This window comes from Sus scrofa, chromosome X, assembly GCF_054392235.1.
Source record: "Sus scrofa isolate SSC_HxYL_T2T_F1_AM1 chromosome X, Sscrofa_HxYL_maternal_Yorkshire_Landrace_v2.0, whole genome shotgun sequence".
Classification (NCBI taxonomy): Eukaryota; Metazoa; Chordata; class Mammalia; order Artiodactyla; family Suidae; genus Sus; species Sus scrofa.
In genome coordinates this window covers 48,069,076-48,081,971 of record NC_139401.1, presented here as the reverse complement: position 1 = coordinate 48,081,971, position 12,896 = coordinate 48,069,076, and the positions used below count along the sequence as shown (strand labels likewise).

Genomic DNA, 12,896 nt, shown 5'->3' with positions numbered 1-12,896 from the left:
TTAAGCAGAGAATTCAAGCTCAAATGCCTGAGGTAGAGAGAAGCAGGGATGGAAGAGTGTGTGCCCAGGAGGAATGGTTAGGGAGGGCTGGAGAAAGTGTGGATTGACCTTGGCTATGAGGAACAGTGCCTCAGTTTGTAGAGTCCACTGTCAAGAAGGGGTCAACCACTATGAGGAGAGGGGCAGGACTCTGCCCTTGTGTTTAAGATCAGAGAGGTGGAGGAGGGAGCAGGGACAGGAGGTGAAAGTCTGGTTCTCCCATCAAGCCTTAACCTGGAAAGCAAGCCTCCTAACCAGGTGAAATTTCACCTTACGCACGCACGGCTGCACTGCTTTACCCTGATTGAGTCCTCAGACCTTGAACTCAGATGCCCATCATTTCCTCTCATTTTCTTCTCCGACTTAATCCTGGCACTGCAACGAGAAAACGCTCTGATGTAAGAGTCCCTGCCCAACACTAACACAAAAACAATTGAGTACATTTTTCTCTCCCTTCTGTTTTCTCATTTGTGGAAACTCAGGTGTGTTTTATGTTAGTTGACGCATCTCGCTGAGCGGAAAAGAGATGGTATGTCCCTTCTCAGTCACTGTGTGAACAGGACAGTAGCTTGGAACAGAACAGTATGAGGGCTTACTTGTTCCCAGATTTGCAGTACTATGTGAAAGCGGCGGGTGTGCCAATTTAATTTAAAATTGGATCTATCCTAGGGTCAGTAAAGAATGCTATTGTTAATTACCTTTGCAGCGTACGTGTATACCTTGGTAGGTTATTTCTGTGGCAGTTGTTGGCTTGGGTGGCAGTTATGCAGAAAGATGGGAGGAAATTAAATGCCTCTTTTTCCCTTCTTTATCTAACACTGTTCAGAGGGCTAAGTAAATACCAAAGATTCAAGTCACTGCTGCGGGGAGGGGGTCTGGGCAGAATACAGGGGCCCAGCAGCGGAAAATAGAAAGCAAGTTCCCCTCTCCCTTGGTCCACATCTGGTAGACAGCCCAGGGGTGCCCAGGAAGCTGGACAAGTGGGTTCCAGGCAGTAGAGCAAGGCTAGTGGTTTCCAGAGGCAGCCTTTTGTCCCTTCCCTGAAGGGTGTTAGTTCTTTGGTGCTTTTCCAGTCAGAAATGACTAATGTTGGTTATGCATACTCTTTAGAAACTGTCTTTAGCTTTTTGCATAATGGGTTATAAATAAATGGCTTCAGGGAACCAGAGATGAGTTATTGAGTGAACCTGGCTTTGGGATGGTTCAGATTCCGGATAGTTAATCACATCCTCTCCAGCTGGAAGGCGGTATCTCACTCGTTCACATTCAGCTGGGAAGTTAAAAAGATACTTATGATCAACTCGAGGAATAGTTTTTACATCCAAAATAGGTTGGTACTAGAGAAAGAAAGATTGTATTAAACCAAGTAGAATTGTTTCCCTCTCTGTTTCCGCCTGGTGGAATTTAATACCCACTTTTATTTTTAATTTGGGCATTTCTTATAAGCACCGGGGCATAGGTCATAAATGCCAACAGGCTAATGTGTCCTATTTATGGTGTTCTAGTATTAGGTGGTCTTTTCAGCCCAGCCACTGGATTTGCCCACCATGCTCTCTTAATACTGGCAGGGGGTGGGCATCACGGGCTTTCTGGTTCAGGAGAGACTGTTTTAACCCTACCCAGGGGAGCTTATATCATGACTGTATACAGTGAATTCTTTTGCTGGCAACTGCTTCTAGAAGTGACATGCTACCAAATCCTTTCCTCAAGTTCCTTCCACCTCAGTCCCCCTGGAACGCCCTCTACCACAGCAGCTTTGCAAGTTTCTCTGCTCCCTTGTTTACCACTGAAATGCAGAGCTTATTAGACAGCTAAGAAGCATAGGTGATCCAGTAGGAGGCAGTGATGATGCCTGGAGAAGAGAGAGTTGCCTGTGTGACCATGGCCTGACCTAAAGTTCTGCTTCTCAGAGTGGGTAGCAGGGATCCTGGGGACCATGACAAAGTGACGTACCTGGGATAAACAGGAGGAACAGAAGCAGATGGCTCCAAGATTAGAGAAGGGATTGATTCTGGTTCTATAACACATCAAGATAGAAATTGGATGGTGATTAAGAAAAACGCTTTTCATCTTTACCAGTTGGCAGGTAAGGAAAATGAAGTGTTTGTCTGCATTTTCATTTCCTACTGAAATCATGTGCTTTATTGGAAGGGGGGAGGGTGGAACAGATGCATACAGTCTCAAAGCCTGGAGGAACAATGGGCAAATTCATAAATGACAGCCCTATTGTAGAGGCTTAACCTTTAAGTGAAATGTTTTGCCTTGATTAAAGCTATGAATATGTGAAAATAGTGCCTAATCCTTGGGCCCCACCTCAAAAATATAATCTATATAGTGTAGTTTTTAATTTTTTAATTCTTTTTTAAAATTAAGGAATAACATATACCTAGTAAAATGCACCTGTCTCAAAGAATTATTTATTTATTTAGTCTTTTTGCCATTTCTTGGGCCGCTCCCGTGGCATATGGAGGTTCCCAGGCTAGGGGTCGAATCGGAGCTGTAGCCGCCGGCCTACACTACAGCCACAGCAATGCAGGATCCGAGCCGCGTCTGTGACCTACACCACAGCTCATGGCAAGGCCGGATCCTTAACCTACTGAGCAAGGCCAGGGATCGAACCTGCAACCTCATGGTTCCTAGTCAGATTCGTTAACCACTGCACCACGACGGGAACTCCTCAATGAATTTTTAGATGTGTATATTTCCATTTTATCGGCCCCCAGATCAGTGTGTAAAACATTTCCAGCAACTCCTGAAAGTTACACTCATGTGCTTTCGCAGTCAGTACACCTTCTCAGAGTTAAACTACTATTGTGAATTTTATTACCATAGATTGGTTTTGTCTGTTCTTGTCCTTTAAATAAAGTGGAATCATACAGTATGTATTGTTCTAGCCTGGTCTCTTTCACTCAATGTAATTTTTTTTTTTTTTTTTTGTCTGCACCCGTGGCATATGGAAGTTCCTGGGCCAGGGATTGAATCTGAGCTGCAACTGGGACCTACACCACAGCTGCAGCAACGCTGGATCCTTAACCCATTGCCATGGGCCTGGGATTGAAACCCTGTTGCCACAGAGACAAGGCCAAATCCTTAACCCACTGCACCACAGCAGGAACTCCCTCAGTGTAATATTTTTGATAGTCATCCAGTTTTGTTGCATCTATCATTAGTTCGTTCTTTTTATTGCTATGTAGTTTTCTATTTAGTGTATAGATATGTCTCAATGGGTTATTCCTAATTTTTGTCTATTGTGAATAAAGCTGCTATGAACAATCAAGTCTTGTGTGTGTGTGTGTGTGTGGATACATGCACTGCTTTATTTTGCATACCCCTAAGTGTGCAATTTCCAGGTCCTACGTTAGGTGTACAGGTTTCCAAACTGGTTGTACAATTTTACACTCCCACCAGCAATGTGGAGTTCAATTTGCTATACATAACTTTTTTAGTGAAGTCCCTGTTTAAATCTTTTTATATTCTGAGTATAAGTTAGATATACATATTATGAATATGTTTCCAGTCCGTCTTTTCACTTTCTTAGTGACTTTTTTTTGTTTTTTGTTTTTTGTTTTTTTGCTTTTTTAGGGCCACACCCATGGCATATGGAGGTTCCCAGGCTTCTAACCAGAGCTACAGCTGCTGGCCACAGCCACAGTCACAGCAATGCCAGATTGGAGCCGCATCTGTGACCTACACCACAGCTCATGGTAATGCCAGATCCTTAACCCACTGAGCAAGGCCAGGGATCGAATCTACAACCTCATGGTTCCTAGTCGGATTAGTTTCAGCTGCACCATGACGGGAACTCCTTTAGTGACATTTTAAATGAACATATTTTTTTAATTTTGACAATCTCCAGTATAGCACTATATCTTCTATGGTTATTGCTTTTTGTATCCTGCTCAAAAAAACTTTGCCCACCTCAAGGTCACAAAGATATTTTCCTATGTTTTCCCCTAAAACTTTACGGTTTTAGCCCTCTTGTTTAAAAAGTCTATGATCTGGCCTAACATTTTTTAGTAAAAATTTACATCAGTGGAGTTCCCATTGTGGCACAGTGGAAACAAATCCAACTAGTAACCATGAGGCTGCGGGTTCGATCCCTGGCCTCGCTCAGTGGGTTCAGGATCTGGCATTGCAGTGAGCTGTGGGGTAGGTCACAGATGCGGCTCAGATTCCTAGTTGCTGTGGCTATGGTGAAGGCCGGCAGCTATAGCTCTGATTTGATCCCTAGCCTGGGAACTCCCATATGCCACGGGTGTGGCCCTTAAAAAAGCAAAAAACAAAAATTTACATCGGTAAAAATGTGCATATGCCCACAATGTACATAATTTAATTTATGTATGATATAATCTACCACCACCAGTATTAAACACTAATAAGGCCTGGTTTAAAAAAAAATTAGGAGTTCCCATCGTGGTTCAGTGGTTAACAAATCCGACTAGGAACCATGAGGTTGCAGGTTTGATCCCTGGCCTCGCTCAGTGAGTTGAGGATCCAGCGTTGCCATGAGCTGAGGTATAGGTCAAAGACACGGCTCAGATCCTGAGTTGCCGTGGCTGTGGCATAGGCCGGTGGCCACAGCTCTGATTGGACCCCTAGCCTGGGAACCTCCATGTGCCATGGGTGCAGCCCTAGAAAAGACAAAAAAAAAAATAGATTAACATAAATATAAACAGAAGTTCCATTATCTCCCTTTCTAGTGGATAACTTTGTGCATAGTGTGGGATATGTAAACCCACCCTGGGGATTACTGTTCTAAACCACCAAAGGCTAAATAACATTTTTGACAAACACTAATAACATAAATCTCAACCAAAGACTTCGGTATAAACAAATGGCTAGAGTTGACAAAGTGTGAATAGGCCCCCAATGAGCATATTTCCTGACAATATAAGAAACTCTGAATTTGCTCTTGTGCAGTAATTTTTATCTCCCCCTGCCCCTTACCTGACTTCCGGAGATAGCAGGACTGACCTGACTTGGTACAAGTAAAGACAAACTCAGTTTGGTCACTGATGTGGGGTACAGTGCTCTTGACTCCTTAGCCCTTTCCTTATCACCAAATTCCTAGAGCTGAGCTTGGCTCTGGACTGAATGACTTTTTGGCAAAGATACTTAGCATTTGACTTGGGATAATCCCCAGGGAAATCTAATGATTTGGAGCTTAGAGGGCTTTTGTTGTGAGGATTAGTAAAATTAGATGGTAATTAAGCAGCTGGGGAGGAAGGTACTGCCTGTAAGCATAGATCCACTGTGGGGCACAGTATCATTTCCTTGGTCCAAGGTTGGGGGAGCCGATGGACCTGATCCACAGAACTTCACCCTCTGGGGCAGCCTCTTGTAATATCTGGGTATCTCCTCCTTAGCTGGTAAGGGAAAGAATATCTTCTTCTTTGGTGTCCGCCGCCTCAATCTAGCTCCACACTGGAATCACTACTTAGAATTACGCCTACTTACGTCTTTTTAATTGGTCGATGTTTCTGAATTCTCATTTATTTGAGAGGTTTTTGTTTTCTGTTTTGCCTTTGGGAGAGCTGGGGTAAGGTAGGGAAGATGAAATTAGGAAAAGCAGTTTCTCGTTTTTCAAATCAAGACAACTTCGGAATTTGAGAGGGATTTTGAAGGGAGAGAGTTGCTAAGAGAAACAACTTAGGACAACTTATATCTGCAACCTGGGATCAGATTGTTGAAAGCAAAGAGATTGCAGAGGTTTGTAAGCCTGTGTCTCTCCTTTCCAGGTCACTCTGATAATTTCTCCTAGTGTGACCAGATTCTAAAGGATACCGAGAGAGAGAGAGAGAGAGAGAACAGATCAGAAACATACAGGACCCAACTTGTGGTCCTGCTCAAGTCAAATTAAGTTTCAGAATAAGCACAGACTTTATTATTTGATGATCCTGCTTCCTAATAGTTAAACTTCTCAAAGCCAGCTTATCTCCATCTCTACATTTTCTCTCTATTGATTCCCCAGAAAAGACCAAATTGCTGAATTGGTTTCTGGAGCGTTACTAAAAACTTTGAAAATCTTTCAAAGAGTGATATAAACACATTCAGAGGACAGTCTTATTTTTTAAAGCAATATAACCACTATATTCTGGGTGGACGTTTTCCGTGTAGGTAGTCCCCCTCCCAAAATCAACTCTAACAATTAACTGTGTTGTTTGCCTTCCTAGACTATAGACAAGCTGGTGGAGGTAGGAGACTGGGTATCCATGGATGATTGGTTCTAGGACCCTCATGGAAACCAAAATCCATGGAAACTCAGGTGTCTTACAGTTGGCCCTCCCTATCAATGGGTTTTGCATCTGTGGATTCAACCAACCACATGACTGGTGAATGCAGAACTCCACAGATGGTGTCATTTGGCCAGAAGCTTCTAGAACTGGCTAACAAAGTTTTGGTCAATGCCTAATTTTTCCAATAAATTTCTTGTAGCAAGCAGAGATATTCACAATGATGCCACTGACTTTTAATACTGCTCTCACACTATTGTAATAAGCATTAAATACTTATTGGTTATTGTTGCAGATGATATTTCTCCTGCTGATGCATTTTTTTTCCCCAAGATAAACCTGGTTTAACTTTTCTTTCTTTCACTTTCTCATATTTCCTAGTTTAGTCAAATGACCCAAGCAAGTATTTGCTAGTATCTTTTATTTTGTATAAAAGCTAGTAGAAAATCAGTAAGTGCTGTTAAGTCCATGATTTCTTTGCCTTTACTCTCAAGTGGCCAACTTGTCACTTTGTTGACAGTTATTAGAGCACTTCACGCTTCATTGAAGATCCATCAAAAATTTCCAGTTCATCAGCTCATTAGCACAAAATGGGGCTTCAGGAATTTCTTTCTCTCAGTGTCCCAACTGTGCTTTTAAAAGTGTTTCATCCTTGATGGACCACTCTGAAACAATGGCTGAAGACCACAGGGAAATGAGAGATGGATGTTGATTAGTCAGTTTTGAAGGAGTGAAACATGGGTGAAGGCAAAGCACAGTGGGATTATCTGTGTCAGCAGAAGGATAATGCATGACTTTGCTAACTGATCACAAGTCACTGAATGTCAGAGCTCCACCGGCCCTCTGAGATCATTTAGTCAGACCTCCCCACACCCATGTTTTACCAGTAAGGGTGAAAGGGGCCAAAAGAAAGAAAAGGGACTTGTCCAAGGTCAATCAGTTCTTTCCAACTTTCCAGACACCAGCTGGCTTTTGGCTACATGACCTTTATGCACTCCATTTTCAATTACTTGGGCCACTCACTGCTAGCCCAGCGATCACTTGGATAATCTGAAATGACAAGTAAGTTAACCATCGTTTACATTGAGCTTTGTGATGTGTGTTTACACTGACATTCCAATGCGTCTGGGTCCAATCTGAGAATTCATAACACTTCAAATGAAACAGGAAAGCCACCCTGAAGGGCTGATTCAGGAAGAGCTGGAAAGTTGACCAGCCTTACTGAATGGACAGCATCAAATGATGCTATACAGCTCCTTCAAGCAGGACATGTTATTCTCAAGATGTTTGTTGATTCACACCTCTCCTGAGCCCCAGCCAGAGTTATAAGTGGCACAGTGGGAAGGGAAAAACAAAATCTTTTACAGAAGAAAAAAAAAAATATATATATATATACATATTTTTTTCCTTCTTCCCTTCCCTTCCTCTTTCTTTTCATTCCTTTTCTTCGCTAGAAACATGAACAGCTGCTTTATCTTCTGTATAAACAAATATGTGGTTGGGCCATTGACCTGCAGAACTGGCTGTCGGGATGCCAAACAATAAATGGAAGACATGCTGGATCCCAGGAATTTAGAGGTGGAAGGGGGAGGAGAAAGACCAGTGAGCAATACTTTTTGAAAGAATCAAAACAGGAGGAGTAAGAAGGAATCTGTTACGGAGTTCAAAAAACACCCTGGCCCTGGAAAAGAGCTAGTTTGGGGTATAGTCAAGGGCTCTTAAACCAAATGGAGTTGCATTTCCTGATCTGGACCTGTCTGCACTTTGGGATTGTGCTGGGTGCCCATCATTTGCTGGTTTGTTGTTTGCAAATCTGAATCCTCACACTTGTGCTAAAATGGAGTTATTATGTTCTGAATGAGATGCTGCTGCTGACTGAGAAAAGGCATGGAACAGAAAAAAAGGGGCATGGACCACTAGCTTGAGGCTATAGTCCAAGAAAGAGTCCCTGCAAAGCTTTGGATAGTAGCAGCCAAAGTGGCAGCAGGCAATGCGAAATGCCTGAGCTTTTGCTGCAGCAATAATTAAGCATTTTAGTTTAAAAGGTTCCCCCCTTTCATTTTCCGGCCTAAAATAAACAGATCTTGTTGATGTAACAAAGTGCTTAATTAACCCAAGGTGGCACGTAATATCAATACATATTGAAGGAAGGACTTGCTATGGTTAACAGTAATATGGATAATTGAGTTATATGCATTTAAAAAAATGGGTAGAGTGAATTAAGACTAATGTACATCAACAGGAAAAATCTATTAGCATTCATTAGTTAGACTCCTGTTTGTGGTTGTTAGCCTAAGGAAGCCCTTTCAAATGGCTGATGCCTGTTGAAAGTCCTGCCTGATGCTGAGGGCCTTCCATGGATGCCAAAGGAATGAGTCATTCAAATAGAACTTCTGAAATTCAAGTACAGCACTTTGCTTCTTCTTTTTCTTTTTTTTTTTCTTTTTTTGGCAGCAGTGACTGTGAAGTAATAATGATAATGACAATGGAAATAAGAGTGTGATCCTAATTAATTTGCGTAGAATTGTTCCCCATTTACCAATATTGGCTTGTTTTGTCTTGAGTGGTGGCCCAGGTACTGGAACAAAGGTATATTTATTCAATGTCACTTGGCTAACCTGTGATTTGTCAGACAAAGGTTAATTAAAAAAACTGTTGGGTTAGCAGCAATAAATTTAATAACAGTCTGTGATTCAACTCAGAATTTCAATTTATTTGATGGGATTTTTAAAATCCTGAATTAACATTTTTCTCTGCACTCAGGAGGTCTCATCTGCCAAATTGCACATGAGCTGGCCAACCTAAAGCTCAGCAATATTCTAACTTGCACGGTGCGGTATAGATTGGAGGGATGCTATAAAAGACTGAAAGAAAGGTTGGAACAAGAGTAGAAGTAAATGTAGAAACACCTGCAGCAGAGACCAGACTTTGTCCTATTTAGAATATGACTTTCCCTAAGGATTGCATGGTTTAATCATGCTCAACTCTTTTGCCCCTGGGAGAAACAAAGAATCAAACAAACATCTCTTCCTGATTCCGTTAGTGGGTTGGACCTTTTTTCACCTGACCATCCGTGGACCTAGGAACTTTAGATCATAACCTACCCCTGAAGCTGGGGGCTATGTATGCTTTGTGCTTTTCTGTATCTCTAGCACTTAGCATGTTGTCTGTTCCATACTAGAAATTAACTAAAAATTTGAGTAATAAATTAATGGATGGATGAGATGACTCCTACCACCATGGATGGAGTTGATATTCCAATAGGTAGAACTCACCCTTGTGATAGAAAAAATGTTACATGCAAAAGTAACCATAAGCAAGGAAACTTGGCAGACATTCTGCTTTGCTTTCCTTTTGCCTAACCCAGTGGCTATTATTTCTACTTTTTCTTTCAGTCCCCACCCCCCCACCCCACCCCCGCACCTTGCCGCCAGCCTGACTGCATTCCTGCCAAGATTGCCCTTGGCCAGAGGAAATTCTATAGGCTCTGGTGGAACAGTGAACACCACCAGCTTTTGGTTGGTTCCCACTCTGTGCCAGACACTGGAAGCACTGTGCTAGGCACTTGTGGAAAAGATATGATAAATTGTCAATTACTTTGTAATTTTTTGGATTTGCAATTCCACACAGAATGTTGAGCTGGAAGCCACCTTCAAGGTCTTCAGAGTCAAGCTGCTTGCTATGATAATCAGAGCTCACATTTATTGAGGACTTATGCTCCCAGACACTTCATACACTTACAACCCTGTGGGTAGGTACACTTGTTGTCTATATTTCACAAACGAGGCCATTGAGACACGGAGATATTAGGTAACTTGCTAGTGGTCGCACAGCTGGGAAGTACTAGAGCCAAGATTCACGCTCAATTTTGTCCGACTTCAAAGCCTGCCCAAAGAAAGAAAAGGACTTGCCAAAGGTTATTTTGCTGGAGCCTCGCTCTTCTGGCTCTAATTTGTGTGCAGTTTGCTAGTCCATACTGCTACTTTAGCCTACACCGTGTGGTTCCTTCTGAGCATCATTTTCTTATATAGAAGTGCTCGACTCCCCCAATGGGGCTATTGCCTTCTTCCTCAATGGCTTGCCCAAGCTTTGCTTTCAGTAGATAATGGCCTGTGATTAGCTTAGCTGCTCCCTGGAACATCTGGGAGCCACCCCCACACCCTCCAGGACTACCCGGGGTTCAGAGGTTGAGAGGAGCCAGGAAGTAGAATGTGGGGGAAGGAGTCGCCTCACCACCTGCTTTCTGTTTTGTTCTCTCCAACACAGATCGAAGATGGAGGCAAGGCAGCCTTGTCCCAGAAGATGAGGACCGGTGATGAGCTGGTGAATATCAATGGCACTCCATTGTATGGCTCTCGCCAAGAGGCCCTCATCCTCATCAAAGGCTCCTTCCGGATCCTCAAGCTGATTGTCAGGAGGTAAGGTTCAGGGAAATTTGCTCTAAAGGTGCAGGGGCCGCTGAAACCACTTGATTGGTAGTAAAGCCTCAATGGAGTCATGACTCTGTCAATATCATCAAGGAAAGAGGTGTCGCATGTGAACAGAATTTTGCAGACACAATTGAAACAGAATAGCATAAGAGAAAGGGTCTTTGGTTCAAATACTGGCACTACCACATACCACCCATGTCATCTTGGATAAATTTATTTTACCTCTGCAAGACCCAGTCTCTTTATTTGCTTTGAGAGAACTGAATGACTCAATACACAACAAGGGCCTATATATCCCAGCGTTTTTCTGCCTCCTCCTTCACAAAAGGCTGCCACTGCTGAACCACATAGAATTAAAGAGACCCCACTCCCAGCCATAGTAGGCACTCTGGAGGCTGTAGCAAACCCTAAGAGAACCATCTGCCCTTGAGGAGCATAGATTCTAATAGGGGAGAAGAGACACACATGTGACAAATTAATTAGCAATACATTTTTTTTAAAGAAAGCAACAAAGGATATTCCATCGAGCAAAGAGTGATTTGTCAAATTGATTGTTCAGACAGAAATTGCTGTTAGATTTCAAGAGAAAGAAAGCACTTCCAAAGAGGTGGTTAGGTTAAGTCCTCATAGAGGATGTGGAATTTCAGTTTTAAGGTGGGTAGAATTTGACAAACAGACCATCAGGAGGGGAAAGGCTTTCCAGGTAAGTGGAGTGGCATTAACAGAAGGAAGTTGAGGCCATATTTGGGCATAGTCATTCTACTGCTGCTAAAGTATCTGCCTAGTGGGAGCTTTCCGTTGGTCTCTTTATCATTTTGCTGTGGCATCTTTGCTCAGTACTACTGGAGCTCATACTTCTCCCTTTCTGTTAGTTTGTAACCTTTATCCTATACACATGCGTTAAGTTTTTCCATCTGAATTATTTTTACTAGAACAAAAAAACTTTCAGTGTCTTCCTGCAAGCATACTTCCCCCTCTGGCTACTGCCCCATCTTCTTCCTTTTGTACATATTCAGTCTCACTGTCTCTACTTCTTCATCTGCCATTTAGCTTTCCACCCACCGAAGTCTGAATTTGACCCCCAGAAGTCCACTGAAATGACTTTGTCAAAAGTTATAAATTACGTCCTAATTGTCAGCGTCCATGGATTATTTCCAGTCTTCATCATATAGGATTTACATAGAGCATTTGACACTGTTGCTCTGGATTATGACTTCCTTTGTGAAACTCTCCTTTCTTGCTTTCATTTCCTTGTTCATTTCCTACCTCTCGGTTCTTTTTTTTAAAAAATGAGTTTCCCCTACCACCTGTTCTTCCTCTGCCCATCCGTTAAATGTTGGTGTTTCCCCTACTTCTACCCTTTCTAACTTCATCCATATACCATGGAAAATCTCACCCAGCCCCCAAGCTTTAATTATCATCTCCATGTGGATGACTATATCTCTTGTGCACCAGACCCCTAGAGCCAACTTCCTCCTAGACATTTCACACACAATGTGTCCAAAACCTAACACATCTTCTTCTCCTCTCAAGCTCCTTAGCTCAGGGGCTGGGACCACCATGCCCTTTGTCAACCAAACCAGAAACACAGACGCCATCCTTAAATTTTTCTCTTGCTCTCCTAGTCTACATCCAAATGATTTATCCTGAAAGAGATAGGGGAAAAGCGTTTTGAGTGAGTTAGTAAAGGCGAAGATATACAGGATTCCATTGATTTATTGCATTACCTGCTGGAACCTAAGATTAAGCCACGCCTGCCTATGTTCCTGGGTAGAAGGTGGCAGGTTAAGTAACACTTTATACAGTAGACACATTGTCATGGACTTAATTGTGGATGGTTCGTGATTTAGGTTTTAAATAAGACTTCTTGAAGGGGAAGCTTGGTGAATTTGGAAGTTTTTGTTTTGGAGCCAGGTACACCCATGTATGCTACTTCCTAGTTCTGTCACATGGGAAATAGTTCCTAGATAGTGGCTTTATGGTGATGATTAAGTGAAGCCATTTATGTAAAATGCCTTTAACATAATGGGTTCTCAATGAATTTCAGTCCCATTTCTTTCCCTAAGGTATAAAAGAAGCATAATTGGAGTAGCCAACCATTATTAAATAAGGAGAGCATCACACTGTATTGTGCTTTGCAACCTATCCTTCAGAGAGCAAGATTTGCTGGGAAACCATCAGGGGTGAAAATGAT

At 42.4% G+C, this 12,896-nt stretch overlaps 1 protein-coding gene across 28 annotated transcripts in view; it reads left to right on the top strand.

The window, feature by feature from the left end:
• SHROOM4 (shroom family member 4) overlaps nucleotides 1–12,896 on the top strand; it is a 249,635-nt gene that overhangs the window by 93,806 nt on the left and 142,933 nt on the right. For 25 of the 28 annotated variants that reach the window (XR_014835389.1, XR_014835388.1, XR_014835386.1 and 22 more), the window contains one exon: nucleotides 10,539–10,690. Coding sequence is in view for 10 of the 28 variants with exons in the window: in XM_085007915.1 (XP_084864041.1) it covers nucleotides 10,539–10,690 (152 nt within the window). In the remaining 18 variants the exon portion in view is untranslated. Of the gene's footprint in view, nucleotides 1–9,902; nucleotides 10,024–10,538; nucleotides 10,691–12,896 lie in introns of all 28 variants that reach the window. The other 3 variants (XR_014835392.1, XM_085007914.1, XM_021080600.2) reach the window with 1 other exon arrangement.